The sequence below is a fragment of the Archocentrus centrarchus genome, chromosome 17 (genome assembly GCF_007364275.1).
Source record: "Archocentrus centrarchus isolate MPI-CPG fArcCen1 chromosome 17, fArcCen1, whole genome shotgun sequence".
NCBI lineage: Eukaryota > Metazoa > Chordata > Actinopteri > Cichliformes > Cichlidae > Archocentrus > Archocentrus centrarchus.
The window spans coordinates 7,375,105-7,403,079 of NC_044362.1; the positions used below are offsets into that span (position 1 = coordinate 7,375,105).

A 27,975-nucleotide genomic window follows, 5' to 3' on the forward strand; every position below is an offset into this window, starting at 1 on the left:
AAGGATGTCAAACAAATCTTTATTTATTCTCAGTGGTAAAGATGCGAGTGCTCAGTAGACGATGACAAACAAGTGAGGAAGTGTCAGTGACGCCACCGCACTTGATGAGATATCGGAACAACGTTTCCAGAACGTTCTCTTCTGGGTCACCTGTGTGGCCAGCCCCCACAGACTTCAGTCGAAACACATATAATAATAATAATATTAATGCCAGTGGGTAAAAAAAGGGAAGAGAATGAACACATCAAACAGCCACAGGTAGATTAGGTTTTCTCTTTTTGTACTCCTGTGCTTCAAGAGCATCTCAGTGTTCTATGACTCAGCTTCAACTGAAGGAGAGTTCAGTCTGGTTATCCCTGCCGACGGCTTAGTCCTTATGGCCGTCTTAACCTTTTCTCCTTTGCTTCGCATCCTCCAGTAAAGGGTTCTTTGTGCTGATCACTCGTGGTGCATTCAGCAAAAGTATGGCTTGGGCGCTGATGTTTTAAATCTTGTATAAAAGTCTGAAATGAACATATGCCATAGGTGGTATCATCAAACACTACTTTAAATCAATACGGGGACAAAACAGTGGATGCAGTGTGGAAACTGGCTAGAGATGTGCAGAGATGGAGCACTTTTATAAATAGTCTTGCCTTTGAGATGGCATTGCTAGGGACACTAGCTAGATTGTGCATTAGCTATTGGCCACTGAGGTACAGAATCATGTAACTGTAAAACCTACAGGATCATGTCTTAAATCGTCTACTCTGCATGCTATAAAACAGGGTCTATAACAGGTATACATTAGATTGCTATCAGTCTCTACATTATCAGTGCGTGCTACTTGGGTGTGTGTTTATTTGTGACCCCGGCCTCCTTCTCATTTTGCCACATTAAGCAGCAAATCACCATCTTGAGCCGACTCTCTCGCTAATCTTCTCTTACCAGAGCTCATCAGGTAATGAGTGCTCACTGACTCACCCAAGCTGGAGCAGCAAATCAAGCTGACCTCCTTATCGTTAATTTATTTCTCTCTCAAAATGGGTTGCAGGCTATCTGTTCATTGTTTTCACCTCCCCTGATCTTTATCTGCCACAGCTAAATTTCTCTCCTTTCACCTCTCCAATTTCCCCACTCACACGACCCTGCTTCAATTTTCATGCTGTCCCTCCAAGTTGAACTCCTTTAACTCCTCCCGTCTTTTAGACCCCCGCCTGTCGCCTCCATATCTTTCAATTTGGTGTATGTCGGTGTTCATGTGGAGTGTGTTTATTTGCCTGTGTGTATGTGTGTGGGTGGGTGTGTGTCACAGTGCACTGAGGTCATGGCAGGAGCGGGACTTCTGGCGAAGGATCTTGCTGCCCCGGTGGCGGCTCATCTCCCTGTAGCGGCCTCGATCCCGGTCCCGGTCTCGGCCGTACGATCGCGGCACCAGACCAGCCAGGAAGCGCTTGGCCCGGCTCGTCAGGCTCTCCCTGCGGCCAGCACCGGGGTCACCATCCGTCCATCCGGGGCCAACACAGTCTCCCCTTGCGGTCCGCACCGCCGCCTCCAGCAGCTCGTTGGTGCCGTGCTCTAAGGAGGCCGAGAGCTCCAAGTAGAGGCAGTCAAACATCATAGCGCTGGACTGGGCCTCTGGTTGGAAACAGAAATGTTTTTTTTTAGAAACATTTTATAACTGAGGCTTCACACAGTGTCAGCTGGCAATTAGAGGCAGCAGTTAGAAATTTACACACATTAGATCGTGAAAGCAGCACGTTAACAGCCCAGCTGCTGTGTGATGTGTATCACCAAGAGGTAGTACTTGAGAGCTGCAGTCTTGAAACCTCTATTAGCTTTCTAAGCATTTGGAAGTCCTTTCACAGAAAATCGTGACTGATTGAGTGAGATGTAGGGATCGGACTCCTCGGTGTAATGTGCTTCTGAAACTGTGCCTGAAAGCTATGACAATAAAAGAGAAATAAGAGGAAGAGGAATCGCGGCGTGTTAGAGATTGGGCTTTTTAATGCTTTTTTAAAACAAACATCACATGACTCACTAATAAACACGGAGGCTACAAATCTCATTATTTCCTATCACACATCCCGATGTTGTTTACTCGTGTGTTATGGAGGTGGATCCACCAACATGTGTCCGAAAACAACCTCCAACCACCGATGGAGGTTGTGTGTTATGATTAAAAGGCCTGAAGGGGAAGTAAGCGGACCTGGAGTTAGGGTTATGCTGCTTTTTATGGAGTCATCATATGTGAACAGACGCAACTCTGTGACAGCAGGTGAAACATCATCGGCTGATGAAGACCGTACCATGCAACTGAAACCATTTATGAAAATAAGAAACTCCTCCTTGCAGTAGAAACACCTCTCTATCATTCAGGAATGTTACATTCTACCAAGAAATCTGCATCCTTTATTTGTAATGTCATCCGCCACTCACAGATAGCACTAAGGAATCTTAATTTTACCGTGAGGCCCTGATTATTGTGCATTTATAAAATTCATCAGCAGTCACAGGTGAATCTAAAAGGATACAGCGAGATATCCAAGGCAAGATGGGGTTAAATGTTGCCTCTAGCTGAGCTGTATAAGCTCAAATCTCTTGGCAGCAGCTCAAATGGGGAAATGGTTTCTATCTCAGTGTGACTCTCCTGGATAAGGACAGGTGACTAAGCGTGTTGTTGACAAGGCTCAGTTTATCAGCTAAAAGCGCCTGTTTGTCCCTGGTCAAACAAGCCACGGTGATAAGGAAAGCTGACAGATACAGATCATTCTACAACAAATGGGCTTCTTTGTTAACTCAAATGGCATTCCCCCTTCCCCTCCCCAACTGCGCTTTTCCAGCTTTTACTTCCCTCCTTCTCTGCGCAGAGCCAAAATCTGAGAGCTCACAAGCAGCCATGTGCTGAAAAGGTCTTTTAAGCTTATTATTGGCACTCACAATAACCGTTTTTAAAAATACACCGCGGGAACTTAAAATGACGGCAGCGGGAAGAGGTCACAGCTGTAGAACAATTATGCGTGGGTTTCACGAGGACATTTTGGAGTATTGGTTCGAAAAAAAAAAAAAAAATTAGTGCAAGTGCACAATAATACTGCGATGAAGTGCTGATAAAAACTCAATTGTCTACTCACAATGGATAGGAAACAGCACAAAAGTAAAGCAAATTCAGATAAGCTGAAAGCTTCAATTATGTAATTTAATATTCAGTTTGCCAGAACAACTGAGGCACTCCTGAATAATTCAGATTTCTCCATTTATTGCACTTTACGATGAATTCCATTTGCAATATTTCTGCTGGAATATTTAAAAATAAATGAATTATATTCTTTGAGACAAATAATTACATAAATGCATGTTTTGTAAATGTGTGCATTTTTCCTCTTTCCCCTTAGCTTATGTGTAATGCATGTTTCATCTTCATCTTCTGATTGGGCTCCACTCACAAACTGAGTTTGAGTTTGAGTAGTAGGTGGGCGGGGCTTCTTTACTCACATAGCTGTGTGAGATGACTATATCAAGGATATCCTTTCTCTTTGAGGGCATATTACTGAGGTCCACCAGAACTTTTGGCTTTCATTACTTACTTGAAAATATCCTTTTGTCTTTATTTGAAGCTTTGGCCATAATTAACATGAGCATCTCCCATTGTTACAGTGTATATAAGCTAGAACATAAGGAAAAGCAAAAAAGATCCTCTTTAAGATTTAAGATGTGGAATATTATTATAAGAAAAGGTTATTTTTGCTATATTGGAAATCCTGTTTCAAATTATGGTCACTGAAATGCAACCTGTCACTCTGGGTTTGGTGTGTCTGCTTTTACGCAGCATGAACATATGTACACCAGTGTTGCACGTATTAGAAAAAAACAGCAGTGGATTTGATCTGGGTCTAATAATCCAAGTGCCCAGCAGCTGCTGAACCTCTGCAGTGCCACCTAATAGTGGGTGCGGTACAACAGGGAGGATATACAGCAAATCCCAGACCAGATTACCAGGACTTTTACTAATACCTACAACAGCTGATTGAATAACCTGTTAAAAGAGCTTGGGAAATTGAATTGGAAGGGATCGGCCTGAGAGGAGAGAAGAGAAGGACATGAGAGGATGAAACAAAAGAAGAAGAAGAGAGAATAATAAGGAAGAGCACTATACAAGATAACTGAAGCAGAAGAGTAGATTGAAAGCAAAAGGAGATGAGATAAGTAAAAGTGAAGAGGAGAAGAAAATAAGTAACAAGAGAGGAAAAAAGTAGAGGAGAAATGCAAAAGGAGGCAGGAAATGGGCAAGAGAATAAGGACAGTAGAGAAAATAAGAAGACTGGAAGAAAAAAAGCAAGAAAAATGACAAGAATAAATGAGGACAGAAGGTAAGGAGGAGAGAGGTGGGAGGAAGAATATAAAGAGGAGCTGAGACAAGAAGATGAGACAAGGACAAGAAAGATATCAAGAGCAGAAGAGGTAGGAGGAAACAAGAAATAAAATGAGGACAGGAGAAAAGAAAGGAGATTAAATGAGGAAAAAAGAAGGGGGTGCAAAGAGGAGATGAGAAAAGGGATGGGGCTTTATAACCGTATGCTGACCATTTGAGAAAAAAAAACAAGGGATGAAGAAAGACGACAGTGATGCAAAGGAGGAAGAGTGAGTCATAAAGTAAGAAGGAGATCCTGAAAGGAAATGACATGCAAGACGGCAAATGATATGAGCATGCAGGAGAAGGGGAAGGAGACAGACGGAGACAGACGGATGGAGGGGAAAGACAGAAAGAATGTTGACTAAGCAAATGGAGCCAGAGTGCATTTTAATCAAAGCCCTGAGGAGCAGGGCCACACCAACACCATATTGAGCAAATGATAAATATGTTCCCAGTGTGACAGAGTGTGTATGTATCGCTGTGTGGTGAGGATAGAGAGATGGAGATGTAGCAAGAGGGGGTAGGTGAGACATAGCAGAATAAAAGTGTCACTGTACATGCCATAAATAGACTTTATGACTTCAGCACTCTCAGCAAGGCCTCAGCTTCTTTAAGAATGATGTTTGCTAAGCAGGCAGGCCACAGCGTTGCCTCTGTCAGGTTTACAACCCCCCCAAACCCCCCCCAAAACTACATGTGGCCTCTCCACACAGAACAGAAGAACAGTCTTTTCAGGCGCCCCGGGAACAGGGATGCAGCATTTCCATATCTCTGACCCCATCCATGCTTTGGTTTTTTTTGTTTGTTTTTTGGGGGGGTTTGTATGACGATGGGAATATGCTGAGCATAAGCATCTCTCATTATTCCTTCCTACCCTCTCCACCTCCTCCTTCTACTCACATCATCAAGTGTGCACCAAAGCCGTGAGCGAACCTGAGTTGACAGCAGCGTGCAGGGGTCAGTGTGCAGATTTTACACTTGCTGCCTCGGTTTAAGTTGCACAACAAAGCAAAACAAAGCAAATTACAGCCTGAATTGTGTTTCCACTGATTTCTCTCAGTATCAGCTTTTGTCATTGCAAGCCTGAAGAAAACATGAAATACACAGTTTAACTTCACCTATAAATACTACTGCATATCCAAACTTAAACTGTACTGCTAACAATATACAATATACTGACAAGCCTAAATCCAAAATCGGAACCTAGAGTATATCTATATAGTTAGTGTGAATAATTTACTCTTTAAGAATGAAAACACCTATAACCATTTGTTTTACATATACTACAATGCAAATGCGAAGGCTGCATGTTTTTGACCAAGTGTAATTAAAAAGGCCAAAATAGTTAACATATTATTTCTGACATTACTGCAGATAACAGTCCTGTAAGCTTTGTTGATAATCACAGTCCAAACCATTTCTTTATGTTTATTTAATATTAAAGCAGCATTAAGCACATTTTGGCCACTAGGGGTCAGAAATGCACCAAAACAAACCCATCAATGATACCCTAAAGCAATAGGGGGTGGGGGGGGGGGGGGGGGGGGGGGGGCTTATGAACTTTCGGGTTATGAAGAAAAAAATGTTGAGTCATGAACTTTCAGAATGCAGTGGTTTGCAAAAGTTAAAGCAGCTTCTTAAGTCTTGGGCCAAAGCACTACAGCACAGTGCTGATTTAAATCATTACGTTCTGTATGTGTGCAGTTATAGTCCAATAAGCGTACACATTAGCTTATTAATTGTTTAATAAAACTTAAATTATTGTGCAAAATGGCACAACAGCAAATTTATGCTCTGAACTAGTAACTCGACTAGTAAGACTCCACTTTGGGCAGGAACTAATTCCCAACACAAATTGGGCAATCTAGCCTTTTCCAGCTGTCAACCATGGCTCAGTGAAAGCAGCAATAAACATCCTGGCAAAAAGCAAAGATGTGATCCTGATGCCACCGAAGTGTATGCTCTGTCCTGGAGAAGTCCAGCACCAACTAGGAACAAGTCTAACTTGTGGTGAACCAAACTCTCAGTATGGTTGTACAGGTACTACAGGTGCAATGTCTTCCTAAAATCAGTGTTTATGACCTTTTGTATGAGTCACATTGTAAAATGATGTTTAGTGTTACATCCTTTTTTTTTTTTTTTGGCCTTTTCACAGCTTTATTGACAGCTTTTCGCAGTGGAGAGACAGGAAAGTGGGAGGAGAAACGGGGAAGCCACAGGCCAGGAATCAAACCTGCGCTGACCGCACTGCTATGCGGCATACATGGTCACCTGCCCACGCCCTGAGCCACCCTGGCGCCTGAGTGTTACATCCTTTAACTAGAATTTCCATATCACAGTTATATGCTTTTGCGACCAGAAATATTGCCATTTACATCCATCTACTCTTCTGAAATTGAATCATTGCACTGACTAAAAAAGTAATTTTGTAGCACTTTGTAATGTTCACCTTTGTCTCACTTTATCGTTTTATATTATTAGACGCTTTATGTGATTAGCGTATGAATTCTTGAGTTTAAGGCATCTAAGGCATTAAAGTAGCCCAACTCTAATCCTCTCATATCTTAGTCCAGAAGAGGATTTGTACCAAATTTGAAAATTCCCTCAAGGCCTCTTGATATAGTTTGTCCATGAGAATGGATGGATGGACTGCTTTAAGTCCTTCAAATGCATTTTGCCTTATTTAGACTCAAATATTCTTTCATCTTATCTAACATCCCTTAAACCTACCCAGCAAACATGCCCTTGTGGGCCCACAGTGGGCAGATGTGGGTGAACTGTGGGGCTGTGTGGGCAGGGCAAACCCACACTTATCCCACATGGGCCCCAATTGGAAATGCCCACAGTACCCCTACACGGTCACAAGGAGGCATGTTTGCTGGGTATTTGTTTAGCTTCAGACCTCATGGTCCTGCTGTTTACTTTGTCTCACCAGCACCTGGGAAGAATATCAGGGTCTTTGGCTACATATTTACTTTAACTCTGTGACACACGTAGCCTAGCTTTATACAGTTGATTTATTCCCACTCATGTGGTTTATGCACATCTGCAGCGAGAAAACCAAATGAAAAAGTTAAAACTAAAGGCACGGTAGAGCTGCAGAGATGAGTATGCTTTCTCAGTGAGTTTGGCAGGAGAAGCAATCATTCCATATTGCAGAAAGTCACTAGATGTTCTCATCAAAAATGTTTTTGCATTAAAAGCTTATGCCGAGTAAGGGCTGTAGCATTACACTGCATTCTGTCCAGATTTTTGTTTGGACTCACAATTTAAGATTTCATCTCAAGCACATCTCTGATCACTGATAGTTAGTCCAGATTACAAATGAGACAATTTAGCTTCAGCGCCTGTCACAGCCAGCAGCTGGTTTATGGAGGCCATTTAGCAACTTCTGAACAGTCACAAAAGAGCGGAACGAGTGGAATTAAATGAGTGCCACCAAATATCGGAAAGTTTTAGAGATGCACACTCCAGTATTGATATGTGGCATAACTGGCACATGGATGTAACACAGAAAATATAACCTCTACTCAAATTTGCCCAATCTGATTGTGTAAGAACTCAGAGTGGTTCTTTTCAAGGACGACAAAATAAGCCCCACTCTTCTATGCATTTCACACATCACCACAAATTGAGGCTCTCTTTCATATACGCAGCATTCTCATACATTTGCCCTTCCCCGCATCACTCCTCTCTTTCTGGTTCCTCTTATCAAAGCCCTTGCTTTGAAACAGCCCCGCTGACATCAAGCAGCGACAGGATGGCGAGAGATGAGGGGGTCTGCCTGATAGGGCATTTAATATGTGGATGTGCATGCAGCCAGTTGTGAATATATGATGAGGGCAAACATACATAAAGATTGTAAGAGCAGCTGTGTTCTGTAAAAGGGAGATTAGCCAATCAGAGATACGCCTTCTGGAAAATAAAAAAAAACAAAACAAAACAACAAAAAAAACCACAGCAAGCATCCGGGGATATGGAGTTAAAGATATTCATAAGTATATAGTGAAACTGCAGAGATGATCACAGGCATATATGACACAATTGCAAATTCACAAGGTCAAACTGGGCGGTCACTCTGCACCCAGCTTCTATTTGAAACATTAATGAAATCCAGATAATGGGTTTGGCTGGCAGAGCTTCGTAAAAATTCACCCATAAAGTCCAGCCAAATTATAACCTGCCTGTGGTCTGATCTGCCTTCAGTGGATCATCACCAAATGAATTCAGCGTAGAATTGCTTGTTTCCCCTTCAGTGAATTTATTTTACCTCAGTGGTGAATGCCAAAAATAGAAAAAAAAGTGTGCGAGGCTTGCTGCCAGGCAGGGTTTGTTTAGCAAAGAAAAGCAAACTCTTACATCTGTAGGATTTATTCATTCTACATCTGCTGCAATATTTGATTTTTTTACTTAATGAGTAACATTAAATTATGGAGGCACTTTCATTTACTTTTTGAAAGAATGTTAATAGCTCGACTTGATTTGACTGCATGCAATTTATTTTTGTGTATACACAGGTGAGTAATCAAGAGTCTTTTTTTTTTAATATTATACAGTCATTCTATTAATCAGTGTCAAAAAGCACCCAGACCCACTCTGATTGAGTTCAGAAAAATAATAAAACGTAAAAAAAAAGAAAAAGCCAAAAGCGGGTAAACAGCTTTTTCCAGACGTTCTGTACTGACTCGAGTGTTTGTAGCAACAGATCACAGAATTTCCTTCCCATGAGGAGTTTACCAGCGAGCATTCATCCCTGGACATTGTAAACAGCGGAGAAATTGATTTTGCTGATCAAAGACAGATCCCCCAAGACTACTTCTAATGGAGATGATGTCGGCCTTGAGGAAGATTTATGGTAAAACAGCGCGCAGAGAGACAGATGAGCCAAGACAGAAAAGAAGGTAAACAGAAGGGACTGATGAGTAATTGTACAAAGCACACTACCAGGCTTCTCTGGGGAAAATGTGTGCCTATTAACTAAACATTTTCATTTTGGGCTCTTAAGGCACTCCTATCTATTATAACCAGCAGCAAAAGAACCAGTACTGACCAGATCTATTGTCTGTTTAGGGTTTTCATTTTGGGGAACAAGAACAGGAAGTGGACAAAAAGAGTGCATTACGATTTTTCATTTGTTTCTTGTCTTGCGTCATTCACCCAGAAACATCATTTCCAATAAGCCCCTACTTGATAAACATTACAAACGAGGGCGAGTCCATGGGAAAGTTAAGCAGCTGCGTCAAGCTCAGACATGTCTCTGAAAGCAGGAGAGGAGCAACTGCAGAGATTAGGGGTTTAAAACTGGAAATCAGCAAAGAGTGCTTTGGTGATTTTAGCAGCGCTGATGTAAGGGCCTTATACATTTTCACGGGAATTGTTTATTGCAAGACTAACGCTTTAGTCTTGCAATAAGAGCAGTAACCCTCTGGGACACTGATCAATTTGTGCTGGATGTCTCATCCTGTTTTTGCTGTATTTTTCAAGCATTTTTAAATATTTTATCTGACAAATAGAATGGCCCACTGTGCAGCTAATTGTACTAACAGCCTGTCCAACACATCAGAGCTCTAGTTTTGGTGTGTAGTATTATTTGTGTATGTTCCTTTTCACAGGTGCTGTACCTGTGAGTGTTCCCTCAGAGCCACAAGAGAGAGGCACGATAATAAAAACTGAAATCTGTGGGAGAACGGCAAAGATCAAAGCAGAAGTATAACTTCTAAAAATGCTTTTTTAAACCCCAATTCGAGGCAAAGTCTGTTTTTTATTAGAATTACATTTGACAGGTGATTTTATTATGTCTCAGCAACCATTATAGAAAGGACAATACTTCAAAATAAGTGCAGTAAGGCATCACCAAGATGGCTACTGAGTGTGGAGAGCTGCTTCCAGAAGGACTTCATGCAAGCACACACCTTACTAATCAAACTAACTAGCTGTCTCAGGACTCTACACTCGCATATGGGCACGTCTGGCTCCAGAAACCTGAGAGGGTGACAGCCACACTGCCAAACCTGAAGCTTTTTAACAGTTAGCATAATGAATATAAAATGAATGAATCATAATGAAAGCACTGTCTGCAGCTAACATTCTGGTTATTTTCTGACTTTGGAAAAGCTAAAGAAGGCATTACTGTTGTAATAATGTGTATTCGTCTAACTATAACCCCATAAGCCTCACAGCCTGTTAGCAGTTGTAAAGGTGTAACCTTGGAGGTTTTGGGGGAAGGATTTTGGGATCATCATGAGGTTTTTTTTTATGGATGTACTGCAGGGTATACTACATACACCAGCATCCCTCCTTCTACGTACCCTCTGAGCTGATTTCACGGGACCGCACTAGGTCACTCTTGTTGCCCACCAGGATGATTGGGGTGTGTGGCTGGGACTCCCTGAGAAGGAGGCGGAGCTGGGCGGTGCGGTGGAAACTTCGCCTGTCTGTCACTGAGAAGACCAGGATACACACGTCACACTGCAGCGCGGACAGGTCCTGTGGATTGCAAACACACATGCACACACAGGTATTATACAAACACCCTGGTGGAGCGGACCGGTGTGCACACGTAAAAGAGTGATCAGGTGACGGCAGAGCAGGTGTGGAATGTCAGGTGTCAACTACACACTGCAGAAGATCATGTTGCATGCCATCAACAAATTGATCCTTAGTCCTTGAACTGCACTGCCTGTTGGTCTGTTTGTTCATAGCCACGTGAAGGGCATCCATGCTGTTTCCAAGCCTCCTCTGTGTCCCGTGAGAGGACACGGAGGAGGCTTTGCTCAACTTGACTGTGCGCATGTCATGCTTCACTTTGAATTGACTGACCCTCTTAAAAATCATCCCCCAGCATCCCGTCGGGGCTTCCTGTCACAGAGGCTCAATTAGCCCGAGTGGTTCTTGCAGAAACAGCAGCTTGTAACTGCCTGGGACCATCTTTGCCCTCTATTGCTTTTGCTCTCAATTCAGCTGGCTGCATTTACATCGGAGTGAAGGTGGTCCGTGGGTGCAAAATAGGTCATGGCACTGAAACTGAAAAAATCACGTCAGGCAAGCAATCATGGCCCAGTCCCTCTTTAGGTTTAGTAAACTTTAGCAAAAGCTAATCATTAAAGTCATCATAAATATTGTCATATGACCGACAGATTAATAAATGAGCACAAGTAAAGTTATCCTCCTTTGGTGAAGAACCCAAAGAGTGCTTTCATTAAACCCATGTTCAGCAACAGTAAAAGTAAAACAGCACTGATAAACTCCTGTTTATCAGTGCTGTTTTGTTATGGAAGTCAAATCAAAAGAGCTGCAGTTCCTTGAATGACCACTTGAGGCTACCTTTAAAATAAAGTCAGTCTCACAGACAGTATAAAAGATGAAAATAGCTACAGTGATGTCACACATTGGCTTCTGAAGTCCCATTTTGAAGTCTCAAGATGAACATTTAAGCTCGAACCATCTTGGCTGCTAAAAAAAAAAAAATGGATGTGATGAGGAGGGGCTGTGATACTGCATGCTCTGTGGCTAACAACTTGTAATTGACAAGTCACTAGCCAATAAACGTGCAGTTCTGTACCACAGATAATCCTTGATCTTGAAACATGGTATGACCAAGATTCAGTATGATCCAAAACGAATGACTGAGCTCATAAACTCAGCAGGAAGTGTTTACAGAGGTCAAGCTGAAAGCTGTTTTCCCACAGACTTCCATAGGACCGGAAGTCTTTTTTGCAGCCACAGCTGGTGGCCTTCAGATGGAATGAAGGTCTAAAGCACTTCCACACTGGCTTCACCCTCCCAACCCAGAAGCTACGTCCATGTTTTATAGTATGGTCGGTCCCCATAAGACTTCCACGTTAACAAAAGCATGTTTACAGCAAAAAGGAACACGATTACACCTGGGAGCAAAACATCGTTTTGGTTTAAATATCTAATCTCTGCCTTTATGACAACGACGACATGACACTGAAGTGCTGTGGGTTCAGCGCGGTTTCTCCTCAACAGCATGAACATGCAAATATAGATTCATTAATGGGTCTGAGGGGCTGAAAAGGTTACAACAAAAGACATTTCATCTTACGCTGAACAAACTGAATCAATACAAACTATTTTTCTCCCACAGACAGAAACCTGAAACCAGACCCCACAGTGTAATGCCAGACCATGTTCTCAAGGCTACATGTTGATGAATACAGGAACCATTATGAAGAATTTTATATCCAGTTATTGCTTCTCTGCAGTGAAGCACAGACCATAGATTTAGCCTTAGCCTGTGATCAAGTACAATATATTTCTGCTCACATTTTTGGGGGGGAAATAGCAGAAAATTAAGTTTATATAATATTCTTTAGCTTGGAGCTTTTCTCTTCACATTACTGTAAAGTAAAGGAATTATATTTGATGCTTGGTTTAATCTTAAATCTATAGCACTCCACCAGCAAACATAATCTATATTTCAACTGAAAATAGGACATTACCACAAATGACAGGACCAATAAATGAAAACAACTTATTCTGACAAGATAATCTAATCTGCCTGCAGGTTTGGGACTGCATACTGTCTGCTTGTGTGAGCGCGTGGATGCCCTTGCCCTACATCTACAGCCCCCGAGGTAAATATTCCCGCCCTCCAGAGACTTTCAGACGGCTGAAAAATTCACATTGTCTCATGCGGCCAAGAACCGTCTGATCAGACCCCGGAGCAGGAAATTCATGGGGAGCACCTTGGCACTCTGTCTGTTTGACGGCACACAGGAAAAGACAAGGGGAGAAAAAGGAAAGACGGGGGGGGGGACGGGAGCCACTGGCCACCTGTCACTGTTGGATTGGGAGATCAGGAGGAAGAATGAAAACAAGGCAGAGAAAGAATCACGGCCAGCAAGATCCGAATCTTTCCGAGGAAAGGAGTACAAGCACAGAGTAGGCATCGATTAGACGGGCAATGAAGCATTCCTGGAGGAAGACTGTGACCAATTAAAAACACCTCCCTATCAAACGGAGGCAGAGCAACTCAGGACAGCGCCAGCTCTCTCCCTCTCTTGATTAAACAGCTCCTCTCTGTTCACGGAGAGCAAGCCATCTGTCAATACCAGCTCCTCGCATGCACATCCTCTCATGGACTAACACACAAATACAAAAGCCAGGTACACATACACATACTATCGTCCACAAATTCACACAGTACTAACAGAGCACTCGGGGGAATGTTAATGGATTCATCGAGATAACAAAGAGGGATTCATCTGGCTGAATTGGACATTTTCTCTCAGGTTTTACTGTCGTCTTGCACAGTCCTCACCTTATTACAAAAATATTTGTACACATAGTTCACAGGACTGTCACAACGGTTGCAAAATTGTTTTTACAGACAAAGTTACTGACGTCAAGCGAGACAAAAGGTTGTAGTAAACAGCATTTCTTTCAAAATGTCAAAATCCAACAAACCAACCAAATCAAAGAGCTACAGGAGGAAACCAAATGCAGGGAGCCAGTAGAGGAAACCACAGGGTTTGAAGAGCAAAGCAACTACCTGACAAAGACCGAAGGAGATTATATGAACACCAGGGAGACAGACAGTAAAGCAGGGGTGAAGTCTAACAAGACAATAACAAGGGCAGCGAAGGGAATAAAAGGCAGAAGGAAAAAGACAAACATCCACATAAAGAGTTAACCTTTAACATAAACCAGGAATTGAAATGAAACATAAGAAACTCACTCAGACAAAACAGTGAGATGCACGCAGCAAGAAGACCGCAAAATGTTCAGAAACACAAAGGAAGAGATCTTTTTAGTCCCGAGGGCCATTTCATTTCATTTGAGGGAAATCTCAGTGCTCAGTTTCAAAAGTCTGGAAAAAAAATTCCTTCCCAGTAGAGTGGAAAAAAAGGTTAGGGCAGTAGATTTGTTTTGGAATGCCTGGAACTTTCACTTGTTCCCATAAAGTTTGACTTTATGAGAATATTTCTATGTACATAAATATTTCTTTGCTAAGTCTGAATTGAACTCACACTGAGGCTGAGATTCTCATGCTCAGATGATTGTGCAGTCATAAATTCCCAACTGAAATAATAAAACATTATTTGTATTCAAAGCTACAGTTATGATACTGGCTCTATATTGAAATTATGAATAAAGAATGGCCCTATTTTCTGTGGGCGACTGTAGCTTTGGGCTATATCCTCAAATGACTCCTCCTTATGCCTCATGCTGTTACCCATCATTTATGACTGTGTATTACTTTCTGCCTTATTGATAGCCTCAGTTTCATGGAACTTAGCTTTAGTGCTGAATTTTACAGGCCATAAAAATAGCATAAACATAAAGCTTGCAGTAGATTTAGTTATAATATGCTCTAAATGCCAAGAAAAAAACAAAAAAAAAAAAACAGGAATACAAACAAGGCTCTCTAAGACTTTAATTCTCCATATTTCCTGTTTCTGGCAACGATAGTACTGATGGAGCTGTGCTGGAGTACATTAATATCGTAGGCTGGTTTTAACATTTGGACAAGCAAACATTTGATTTTTCTCTGAAACAAATGCTCAGGGGCCTGAACTAATATGTTAATTCAGCCACTCTTTGGATAAAACCTGAAAAACACGAGTTAAATACAATTACAGCGCAGACGCCACTGCATAAACACAACAACACAAAGTGTGCAACAAAGTTTCTGCACTATTTTATGAATCAAAATCAGCACTTTTTAAGACCTTTATAGATGGCGGACGAGGAGGATGATGAAAACAGCAAGACCAAGAACAGTAAGTTAAGATGACCTTTGAGATTGACCTCGTTCTTTTTCACAGAATGAAAATGAGTGAAGATGGAGTCATTCTGAAACAGCTGGGTCAGCTCATCTTATATCAAAAAGAAATAGAATAAACTTTCATATCTCCTCCAGTGGTAAATGTTTCAAATGGGTCTGCTTTTTATATCTTATTAGCTGTCTTGTTAGTATGAGTCCAGTAAACCTGTCGTGTGGTGAAGATGTGAAAGTGGACCCAGGCGTGCATATTTCCTACTTCTTTTCCATGTGGGATCAGTGAACCTCCGACCTCCAACGCAGCGGGGTGGGCATGAAGCAAGTTTCCAGATCAAAGATCAAATCAAAGCTGGTCCTCAGGCCTGAACCAGCACAAAGATGTGACTCTGAAGCTGATTTAATCATTTGTTAGCAGGTAGATTCAAAATATACTGTAGTGCATGCAGAAGAAATGTTTTGGCAAAAGAGTCAGAACGACTGTAATAAAGAGAATGTAATCACATAAATGACACTTAAAGTTGACATTTTGTATTTTTTTTATCAGTTAGAAACATTAAAATAGAAAGGTTCTGGATTAGGTGTTTTATATGCAAATTTCTTTGGCAGTGACAGGTAGAGCCTAGAGCTGTTCCCTTTGCTATTGAAGTATGGTATCATCATTCCAAGATCTAAAAAGCTCTCTATGACCTTCAGAAAAAAAAAAAAAACAGATTGATGCCCATGAGACTGGGAACGAAAGAGATTTCCAGTCAAAGTTTTATCTGAAATAAGTATTTGACTTCTGCAAGTGCTGTTGATGTCAAACGACCGGCCACCTCAGAAAATTGTTTCCAAGAAAATGTTTGTCCACAGGAAGAGTAGATATAGTTTGTGAAAACCAACTTTTAAGTGACCGGGCAGCTTGTAATCCTTGATTCAATTATGAACTCTGCTTCACATCAAAAAGCGCCTGAGGATAATTTGTGGCCATTGGTCCGAAAGTTGAAGTTAAACCACCAGTGGGCTTTGCGATAGGATAAAAGTAGTAAATCCATGAGGAATTAGCTCGGAACAAATAAATTGTGGGTTATTAAAAGTGAAAATCTGAATCCTCATTGAGATGCTGTGAGGGATTTAATATGAAAAAAAAAGCAACAATATCGCGAATCAGCTCAAATAATTTTGGATGAACGAGGGTGTGTTTACTTTTCCCACAGAAGGCTATTACTGCATTGATATTTTTGTTAAACTATTGTGGTGCTGTTCAAGTACAACACTTTTATCTGTGTGCACCATTCAAAGATCAAATGCGCCTTTTGATGTGTTCATTATTTTTTTACATGACTCTGTCATTAAACTGCAAAAATTAATGAGTTTTATGTGTGTGTGTTTTGTTTTTTTAGCTTTACACAGACGTGCGCGCGCGCACACACACACACACACACACACACACACACACACACACACACAGATTAGCATGCACTCTGAAAAACACTCACATGCTGGCTAGTGCCATGCACTACATCAGTATCCATTAACAGTGAGGACAATGAATCACTTATCAGGCATGATTTGCATAACGTGTTGTGGCTCTGTGACTATTATCCCCTCCAGTTGTGGTAAAAACAAAAAAAAAGCTGAAGCAGAGCATTTGGCCCTTTTGTTGAGAGCATGCGTGAGCATCCCCTCACTGTTTGGAACATCCTGAACTACTGGCTCCAAAGTTGTTTGCTTTGCAGGACAGGACACATAAGCAAAACAGCTTTAGGGCCTTTAGATGGAAACAAAAAGGTCAAACATATCCCCACCTGCTTGCACAAACATGCACAGATAAATATATAGGCACCCATGCCTGCATTCAACTTTATGAAAAGCAAACATACACCTCCCTCTTTGGCCGGTGCTTTATTTGTCTGACTGACTGGCTGTTAGAGCAAAATGAAAGAGGCGCAGATCGATAAAGATGCAAGGGTGATGAATGAAGGAACAGAAAAATGACAAAGAAAAGGAGGAAGGAGGAGGGTGGAGCAAACGCAAGAAGAGAAGACAAAGGAGCGTCTTGCTCTGTGGTTGTCAAAATCTGATAACAGGATGATGAAGCTTTGTGCAGATGGAATGCTGAGTTTGTGGGTTTGCTCTTTCTCTTTTACTTGCTTTCTGCTGCACAGAGACAACCCTAAGGAAATATGTATCTGAGTCCATCTGGCCTGCACGGAGTAAGCCAAACACACATCTGCACATACATAACCACTCCGTAAGCCAACCATGAATGACCACAGCTTGCTGAATAAAGTTGGCATCCCAGCACGGGCTTAGCACACCATGAAGACTCCTGCACCACAGAGACTGTTGCGTGCTGCAGCTACCAACCACCTCAGACAGACAGACACACACACACACACACACACACACACACACACACACACACACACACACACACACACACAGAAATGTACCATACATAAAAGGATAACGTAGTAGTGGCTGTCCCTGTATGACCTAGTTTCAAGCTGAATAATGTCAGCATGTGGAACCACCTCCCTGCTGAACTGGCCATTAGTAAATCCCTGAATCCCTGCCCAGATGTTGCTCTGTGCTTGACCCATGACCTCCATGTACATTGAGGATAAAAGAGGATTTCCTCCCAGGACACAATAAACTCTTATTATTATTAAAACTATTCCATGGCCATAGAATTAGAAGGTTTAATCTGACTTTTTTGCTAAAATAACAAAATCTTATTAAACAGAGATTGCTCTTTGACAATCTCATTTATCATTTTAAAAAGAAAGTTTTTTTTAAAGGAAACTCTATTATAAGTATGCAGACTACATAAGAGAACTGGCCAAAGTGTCTGACTGAGGTCTAGGCCCATGTGTATTAAGTACTGAAATTAGACCCCCAACCAGTATAGCATTTTTGAAATCGATACTGATACCAATATTTGGTGACTGAAAAATCTGATATTCTGACATATCAGCATATATATTTTTTTTCTGTCAGACACAGAAAGCATAAATAGATTTCTCTAATATTTGCTAAGTGCAGTTATTTATTTACTCGTTTATGCTCTGCTGGACACTGCTCGGATCAGCTGGTTGATGTATTTGTGGCCTTGTAGATACATGTTGCCAACAGGGAAGCTGCAGAGTGTTCTCTGGTGGACAAACTATGCAATGTCAACACTCAAAACATAGCTCAATGCTACTTCTTCTTTACTTATTTAAATTTTTTTTAGCCAAAGCAGCTAGCACAGTTAGCAGCAGTTAGCAGATCGTTAAAGCTAAACAACATACCTTCTGTTGGTGTTGTGTCCATCCACTTGTGAACTACAGCAGTAAATCAGCCAGTAGAATTTGACTTGATATTACAGTAAAAAGTATGTTTCTGTAATATTACTCAAACATAATATTTCATTAGTCTTTCAACAGTTAGTAAACTGATCCATTTTAAATTCTAACAGTGGTTTGTTACTTAACATTCATCTTTTTAATGTAATACACAAACTGTGAAATAAAACTGGCTTTTCTGTGACTTTATTTTGGTTCACACAGTTATCTGCACGCGCAAAATGAGCAGTGGCTCCCAGCGGAGACTAAAACAAACAAAACTGCTTAGGTATAATAGCTTATATGGATTGGGGCAAGAAATGCGAAACTGTAAATAGTGCAGAACAACTCTCACAAGACTACAGAACAGCAAAACAGGAAAGAGAAAACTCTCCAGGGAGTTCCTTCTCTGGACAGGATTCAACGCCAAAGTCTGTCTCTGTTCCAAGACCTGGCTGGCTGAACTGTGTTTTTCTTGCTCCCTAATTGAGATAAGAAATGTGGTCAAGCAGCAAATTTCTCCTTCCAAATTACATTCTGACTTGCTTTAACATAATATACGATCCTACCCTTAAGGTGCGCCAGCAAATTCTCCTCACTGCACGCTGATAAACACGAGAGCTGTGCATCATTGGCCTACATTCTTGCGGGCCTGAGGCTGCACATTTTGGTTGCTTACAATAAATATTTAAATTTCAAGCTATCAAATAATAATGGAAACTTCATGATTGACTTAAATTAGTAGGACTAAAGAGAAAAGGGTAAAGTGGTCTCCTTGATCTCCCACATACAGACCCCACTGGCTATTTAAGGCTTATATCAATGGCCAATTTCAGGCTTAGAGTAGAGGACAACATGGGCTGGATAGGTCAACGCCAAGTGTGCCAGTGTTTCTATTTCTGGCACATCGTGACTTATTTAAAACCATCCTATCCCAATAACGTCATCAACACTCACAACGTCCCAGCGTCTGGTTGAGCAGACTCTCAGCCTTCTGTGCCTGAGTGTGCTGGTGTGTTTTACACATTTAACCATGCCGATGCAGAGTGTGCATTCACACACACACACAAACACACACACACACACACGGGTCTGTCAACACAGTCTGCATATATTTATGGGGTTTTTGCCCTTACAGTGCGCTCTACCTGTGATTTGTTGTGCAATGCTCCCTGCAGTTGGGGAAAATTGCAGCTCCAACTAGAGCTTCATGCACCAATCAGCTGTGAGTTGAACTGAGAAGCACTTGGAGGAACAATCTCTGGGTGTAAATGCCACTTTTGCACATTTTTTGGCAGTTTGCATCACAGGGAAAAGAAGAGGCCCCGGATGGGGCCAGGCCAGAGAACGGACGAAGCCCCGCAGCCAGCAGAGCTGGATGCTGACTATTCTACCATCATTTCATGCGTGAGCGAGTGAGTGATTAATTCAGCCTCGTGCAAGTGCATATGTGTATGTGTGGCTGTGCAAGTTGCTATGGTAACTTGGGTGTAGGATGGGTTGCCCCACGGAGAACACTTGCGGCTCACTGCAAGACCAGAAGCCCTGCCTCTTGGGACAGTGAACGCCTGGCAGTTAATGTTGTGCTAGTTCAACGCCAGGCCACGCGTTAGGCAGCTGGATGACATCTGTCTCTGCACCTGATTGTGTGTATGTGGGACACTTCGCCTTTATATTCTGTTTGCATCTATATTTTATCCAAGAGCGTTACCACAAAAAAAAAAAAAAAGCACTAGCGTAAACGGGATGCCGCCCAGCCCTCCGTGCCCCTCGACCCACCAACTGCAGATGGCCCTGGAGTCTTTCCAAGCTTCCCGCTGGATTGCGTCTGTTATTTCAGCCTTAATGCCCTGCCTTGTATTAACACGCACAGAATAACAAATATAATTAACTTAGAAAGATTTAACCAGCAGAATGAGCTGAACAAGCATGAAAAAAAAAAAGCCACAGAGTGAATGGATGCGGGCTGTTATTCAAACATGATGACAGGAAGGAAAGGCAACAGCACTGGAGGTGAGAAAGAAGTGAAGAAGTGATCACCCTTTCTGGGGAGTCTTCTGAGTTACATGTGAATAATTTAACCTTAAACATAAAGAAGGTCTAGTGGACATCTGGAATAGGATGAGCTACCCTACATACTAATTGGCTCTACTGTTCTGTCACATTATTAATAACTGCACGCTTTTTGACTTTACATAATGCCCTCAATGTCAGAAGGAGCTTTTTGACAAGCTGTTATTGTTCTCCACCGCTGGCTGCTCTTGCTCAAGTTTCTCCTGCTACAAAAATCATCACCACTGGGTCACATTAACTCACGCATACTGCTCTACTCAAAAGACTGATGATGCGTAGCAGGAGCAATTTTTTTGCCCGCACAAAAATGGTCTTTTTTTTTTTTTTTTCACTGTGGATTTGAATAGAAACATACATAGTTAACTAGTAAGTGATTCCCACTTTTCCGAGTGGGAGAACTTCAAAGAGATCAAGTGCAGTGAGTGCAGCTGGTCCTCCAGGATTTCCTCTACACAAACACACACACACACAAATGCACAAGTAGGTGTAAAAGCAAAAGTATGAATGCGCTCTCTTTACACCTGAAGTCAGGCAAAGATTGTGAAGAGCGGGGAGAGAAAGCGGTCAGATGAGTAAGAAAAGAAAGAGAATTGGTTTAAATATTAGAGAGCGAGAGGGGAGAGAAGCTGTCAGTCACTCACCTGTTTCCAGTTGTCAAAAATGATGACTTTGCTGTCCTCGTCGTCCACTGTCACCGTACACTCGTAGCCCTCACCTGCAAGCAAAACAGAAGTAGGTGTAACAGAAGCAGCACAGCTCACGCTGTGTGACACTCACACGAAATACTAGGGGTCTGACAGGTAGGAAGAAAAATTTACAATTATGAATCACAATATTCACTAACTCGTCTGCATATTCAGCTGCTGCCTCAAAAGGCTGATGAGCCAATTTAAGTCTTAAAAACTGTGCTTGACCTGTTCTGGAAACCTTAACTCATTATCTGTGAAGATCAGAGCAAAGAGTTTAAAAGCCGAGAGTTTGGAGCTAAATGGTGTGTTTATGTGGACAATCTTACATAGATAACTTTTGTTTTTTTAACTCCAGTTTAAAAGATGAGGCTGGCGATGTCCTGCATTTTTGTAACTGTCAAGGAATCCCATGAAAGAGATATTTTAAGCCCATTTTTTAAAGCATTCTTACTGCTCTGCCTTATCAGTGACTCTTAGTCCAAGCCTCTTTGCTCTCACTGAAGAAATTTTCTAAAACAGGCCATCAAAAAGTACATTTTCCCCATTTTAAAATATATATAAGTACATTTCCTATAAGTCAAGGTCAATGTTACTTGAAGTGAGACTTATTTTGATGGGGGGGCTATTTTCAGCGGCAGATTAATAAGACATTTTTTAACTATTTACAGCAGCGGGACAGTGTATATGAGACTGATGTTGTGATCCAGTGCATACAGAGAAATAACACATCAATTGTCAGGTTTTTGAATCACAAACTTATATAAGAGCTTCTCACATCTGCGAGTTTTTAATCTAGAGGAAAATCAGTCAAAAGAGCAGCAGTATAGTATATTTTAAATTCATTTAGGCGTATCAAAAACTGCACCTTTGTGCACCGAACAGTAAAGCCTACCATCATTACACCCTTAGAAAAAATACTACTTCTTTAAAATACATATTACGCCCAGTTGCTTCAGTAAGTTTGGAAAAGTCACATTGATGAATGAGATGTCGGCTCTTAGGGACAACAAACCTCCCGGTGTGAATCAGTGCTCTTTTGAAAGTAATTACTTGCATATTGGTTGGTAAGGTGTTACTCCTCTAACAGCTGTTAGTGGAGCATCTGTTCAAAACTACCAAAAAAGTGCTAATTGAACACATGTAGTATTTTTTTCCCAAAAATTGCAATTTCGATGTGTGGATAATTGAACAGTTTAGCACACTACTTGAATTTCCTTGCATAATAAGAGTGGCATCGTAGAAACATGTACAGGCTCCTTGGCCGAGAGTGCTTTTTCTCTCCCTTCATAATGCATAAATCCAAGTGTACAACATTGACAGTAATGAATACTGCATGAAGTGAGTCAAAGGCATGTCAACTTCATGCATTATGGAGAGCCTTCGCCTCTTAATGACACTGACTTATCGATTGGCTGAGACAAGAGCCGATTATCCCTGGTGTTACACTGAGTTTTGCTACAGACAGACCTACTGACTGATGGGGGGGAGGGACAATCGGTTTTAAAGAGCTTTAATGGGAGCCATATATACCTAAAGCAGAAATATACCCAATGAAAGGAAAGCCAGAAAACCACAATATCCCATTTGGGTAGACGAGACTGTTCACATGTCTCTTTGTTATATATAAAGCTACAGCTAGTAGCTGGTTATCCTGGACTAAAAAAATAGGTGGAAAGAGCTGGTATGGCTTAGTCCTGAGTCCCTTGGTCCCACCTACCTATCTGCCCGATGTCTGTTTGCTAAATATATAATTAAAGTGAGCAGCTGGTTAGCTTAGCATGAAGACGAGGAAAAAGAGGGAAACGTTTAAACTTCTCTTGGGGATCAGGTGCAGAGAAATTCAGGAAGATAAAAAAAATAAAACTGTTGAATGAAAACAGTTTTACTCTTTGGTCTTGTGCTTAATGGAAACTAACAAAGTATAGTTTATTTTTTATTTTTTATTTACCTGAGAAAAGGACACTTAGACACTACATTGACTGAAAGTTTTCTAGAGTTAAACCTTGGAAGTATTTAAAAAAAAAGAAACTCCAAACAGGGGTGACCATGCATACACGAACACTCCATCAATCTGTGTCCGGGTCATTACCACATGCTTGTGTCTCAGAGTCTATAGAGAGGGATCTGTCTGACTGGCCAGCCAGAGATAAGGCCAGCGACGACTTGCCCACGCCGTTCTGTCCCAGTAACACTATCCTCAGTGCCCCACCATGGCTGTGGTATGATGACTGGGCCGCGGCCGATTGGCTGAAAGAATCATCCCGAGGCACCGCTGTGTCACTGATAGGCAACGTGGTAGGCTCCTCCAAGCCTGGGATCCAATCACAGTCCTCAGATACAGCCTCTTCCCTCCGCAGCTGGTGCTTGAGAGGCAGGGGTGTGCTCCCTCGTCGAAGCGGGGGTGCCGTCGTTAGAAACATACTGTACTAGAATGAAATGGAGACAATAAAAGAAAGACTGTCATTGGGCATGGCAGGAGGTGTTGCTGGCACGAGTACGTTCCCAGATTTTTAAAGTTCAAAACAGACAGCTGATCTACCTGTAACGCTGCCTATTCTTGTGCATGTTATCACTGGAGAATGGGGGAAGGGTGTTTCCACTGTATGCGCGAATATGTGTAAAGAGGAGGGAGGTGATAAAAGTAGAGGTGAGACAGATGAATGGCAGTGTGAGAGAAAGATGCTGATGAAGACACAGAGCATGTCAAAGGGAAAATTAGAAGAGGAGGAGGGAGAAGGTGGGGTGGGGAGCAGTGATATGAGGGCAGTAGGAGCTGCTGACAGAAGACTGACAGCAGGTTGATAAGGAGGTAGGGAATGAGGTGGAGACCAGAGGAAAACAAGGAGTGTGTATGTAGAGAAGGAAACATTTGGTGGGGATGGAGGAAAAGAGGCTGCAGCTGTGCAGTCAGGTGGCTCTATACTGTACAGCAAATGGGAGTCCAGCATGAATTCACATGAAAATAGGCCAAAAAGTCTGCATCTTTATTTCCTAGTCATTTAAAAATGGAAATCTGTAATGGGTAATGGGGCCTCCAGTAGGTTTGTCTAGATAGAACAATGGTTTTGCTGAGAAAGCCAAGTGCTGCTGCACGAATATAATAGTGTGTGTGTGTGTGTGTGTGTGTGTGTGTGTGTGTGTGTGTGTGTGTGTGTGTGTGTGTGTGTGTGTGTGTGTGTGTGGGTGCAGCCACAGGAGGTCAACCGTAGAAGACCCTCATTAATATTAATACAGCAATTACTCTAGCTCCACAGCAGCACTGGGCATTGGTGGCTCTGCATCTGTCTGTGGCAAAGTGAAGTACAGTACTGACACTTAATTAAAGGGGACTGACACTCAAATACATTACGAGCCAGTTTACAGCTACTGATTTTTTTTTACTGAGTTAGTGAGCTGAACAAATCGGATTCACAGGCTGACATAAGAAAAGCTAGAAGTTATAAACCTTTAACTCAGGAACGCTGAACTAGATCTGGTTCAATTGCTAGCATAAACTATAGAATAGTAAAGTATAACATAATATATAGCACAGTATATCATAGCATAGTATAGTAAAGTATAGCATACATCATAGTATAATACACTATAGTATAGAATAGTATAGTACATATTATAATCTAGTGTATATTATATATTATAAAAAATACTATTTTATTTAGTATTTTAGTATTGTATACACTGTAAACCCGGATAAGTTGAATCTACTTAAAAAAACCAAGGTAACTCGTTGCCTTAAATTTTTTAAGTAATCAAACAGTTCATTTAACTCAGCCTGTTAAGTAAGCACTATTCCATTTCCAATTGAACTAAATTGTATGTTCTAATTGACCAAACTTATGTTTTATAGTTCATGAAGAAATAAAATGTCTTTCGATCAATCAATTCCCCCTATCCTTTTCATGGTTGTGTGGGGGTGGTGGGGGCTGGAGCCTATCCCAGCTGACAAGGCAGTAAGATGCAGGGTACACCCCATACAGGTCACCAGCCTGCTGCAGGGCTGACACAGACAACCATTCACACCTGTGGGCAATTTAGAGAGACCAATTAACCTAACTCCAGTAACTGCATGTCTTCAGATTGTGGGAGGAAACCCACACAGACACAGGGAGAACATACATGAGTCCACACAGCAAGAGTCCCGGGCTAAGGTGGAATTGAACCCAGACTATCAGATAGCTATTCTAGCTGTGAGACAGCCATGCTAACCACCACGCCACCATGCTGCCCAGTAACACAAATATTTTTTACAGTGTTGAACTGTGTCTTTAAATTTGGTAAATAAACAAACATGATAAAACTCAGCCCTGCTGAACACTGGTACATTAACATTTACAAATAACATTTGTCCATGGAACAATGAAAAACTATACGAGAGAGCGTTGTGAACAAAAACCAAACAAATACCTGTTAAAACTGGTATAAACTAGATTTTTAGCAGGTGCAAAACTTCATGATATTAAGTTGTTTGAACTCAAACACATGATTACAATAAGATAGACCATCAAAAAGTACAGTCTACTCAGCATTAACAAGTAATATTCACATTAAGTAATATGAACTCAATATTTTTAAGTGGAATCAAAATCTGGGTTTACAGTGTAGTACAGCTTAGCATCAAAAAGTTGATATGGCAAAAATATTAAATATTTTAATCAATCAAATCTGAAGTCAGTATCTTTATATCTTTACTGAAATATACTCTTAACAGACTCATCATAGTAACACACACACACACACACACACACACACGCACACACACACACACACACACACACACACACAAAATGACACCCAAATTGCGCAAACATATATATGCCTGGCATATATGCATGTGCAGTTAACTGATACCTCACCTGGATTCACCAAACTTACTACTTCATGGCTGATAAAATGAATGATGATAAAGTTAATATAATTTTTTTTTTACATTATTTACATTAAAGTTACACAGATATCTCATTGTATCAGAGGTAACTGTTGTCCTGGATTGTAATCACGGAATGACTGTATCATGATGTCATCATTATTGTGACAGTACTGCACACTGAGTTACTGTGTAAATCCCTTGTGTTTTTGTATAGTACTGAAGAGGAATGTGATTTCTCTTTTTGTGTAAAGAAGTACACCTTCATCTAATGAGACCGAGTTATTTCAAGGAAAAGAAGTGTAATTTTAAAAACGCGCATGTATTCGGTCAGTCTAATATCATCACAAAATAATGCTGACAAAAATGAAAAAAATGTGTAGGCACAGCTCCTTGACTTAACCACCTTAATTAAGGTGGTATGACTGGTATAATGTGGTATGTCTTTGCCAGTAAGGAGGCTGGGATCCACTGACTTGTAAAATCATGCTTTTCCGGGGCAAAATACAGCATAGAATGTACAGTACGGTACTGTGTAACTGTAGTGTTGGCTATTATCGTAATAGTATTTTTATATATATATAAAATGCAGTTAAGGTGTGGCTGTTTGTGACACTTAAGCAGAGTATGTAGCTCTCAAATGCACGCACGCACACACACACACACACACATCGCTCAGAGCGCATCGCTCAGGTAGCTCAATTAGGTTAACCGAGGGATCTAATCAATTAAGAATGCCTTTATTGTCTGCTGGGCTCAGGGGAGCTTTCCTACGCAAAGACCGTGACCACAGGCTGAGCCAGTGTGTCAGGGGTTAATCCCTCTCTCGCCATGCTGTCTAGAAACTGGGGCAAACAGCAGTGCATAATACAAAATTAATACTACAGGCTGTGTTTTTACTCTTTCTTCTTTGCAGCCCAGTTACACTGATACTGCTGTTTCTTTCCCAGCTGCAGCCCAGTCAGTCTTGTTTACTGTTGACTCTTATAAGCCATGTTTACTGTACAGCTCATTAATAATTCTACTGAGCATCTATAGAGTAACCTAGGGAATTAAGTGGTCCACCAGATGGACACAGAAACATGGACCGAACACGTTTAAGAAGTGTAACACTGGGTAATAATTTACAGAGTACACAAAGAGCCTGCCACAGACCATCTAACAGCTACTGGGGTTCAGAAAGACTGAGTTATGACCGAAAATCCAGTACATTTAAATGCACTCTTAAAAGTCCCTAACAGCCAAAGTTCATGTGATATTGAAACAAATAAAGAGCCTGAGTAAAAATCCTATAATTAAAGTGAAAAGGAAAGAAAAACGAGCCACAATCTAAACACACACACACACACACACAGAAAGTGTAAATGTGAGAAACCAAAGTGCGCTGCAGAAAAACGTTGATTGCATCCGGTGTTGCAAAAATCATACCTGGAGTGTGCCTGGCTATTGTGCAGAGCGCACGAGGCTACAGTGGAAAATATGCGCCTCCTTACCTGGTCAGCCATGGTTATCGGTGAGTCTACTCTTTATCGATCGAGCTGCCGAGTGGTTCAAGTCATCTGTGCTGCTTGCGGACCCGGCATCACATTCACAACGGCTTCAACACACGGCTCACAAAAAACACGCGCGAGTCATTCAACATGATGTTATTCTCCCCTCTCCGGCGAGTAAACCCCCCCTTCCGCTGGCTTGAAGTGAGAGGCGCGGCGCGTGGAAAGCTGGGATGGGAAGAAGTAGGTCGCAGGTGGAAGAAGAGGATATACCTGCTTCTCCGCTTGGTATAAGAGGCGACTTTCTATAGGAAGAAGACGAAGACCGACGGACATTGGCACCGCAACGTATCCCCTCCTGTCCTCCCAGAGTCCCAGCGGACAGCAGTTCCTGCGCTTCTCTCCCCACCT

At 41.6% G+C, this 27,975-nt stretch overlaps 1 protein-coding gene across 1 annotated transcript; it reads right to left on the reverse strand.

The window, feature by feature from the left end:
• Positions 1–27,975, reverse strand: rem2 (RAS (RAD and GEM)-like GTP binding 2). The gene is made up of 5 exons (XM_030752931.1): positions 27,568–27,975; positions 23,300–23,636; positions 21,163–21,236; positions 10,702–10,879; positions 1–1,617 (listed from the first exon to the last, which is right to left on the reverse strand). The coding sequence occupies exons 1-5, from the start codon at positions 27,577–27,579 to the stop codon at positions 1,289–1,291; spliced, it is 930 nt and encodes a 309-aa protein (XP_030608791.1). The 5' UTR covers positions 27,580–27,975; the 3' UTR covers positions 1–1,288.

What these genes read in the sequence shown, in the direction of transcription:
- rem2 (XM_030752931.1), bottom strand. An exon ending in CTCTGAGACACAAGCATGTG is followed by an intron (nt 21,237 to 23,299) that starts GTAATGACCCGG and finishes TTTTGCTTGCAG; the next exon opens with GTGAGGGCTACGAGTGTACG. An exon ending in TTTTTGACAACTGGAAACAG is followed by an intron (nt 10,880 to 21,162) that starts GTGAGTGACTGA and finishes TGCAATCCACAG; the next exon opens with GACCTGTCCGCGCTGCAGTG.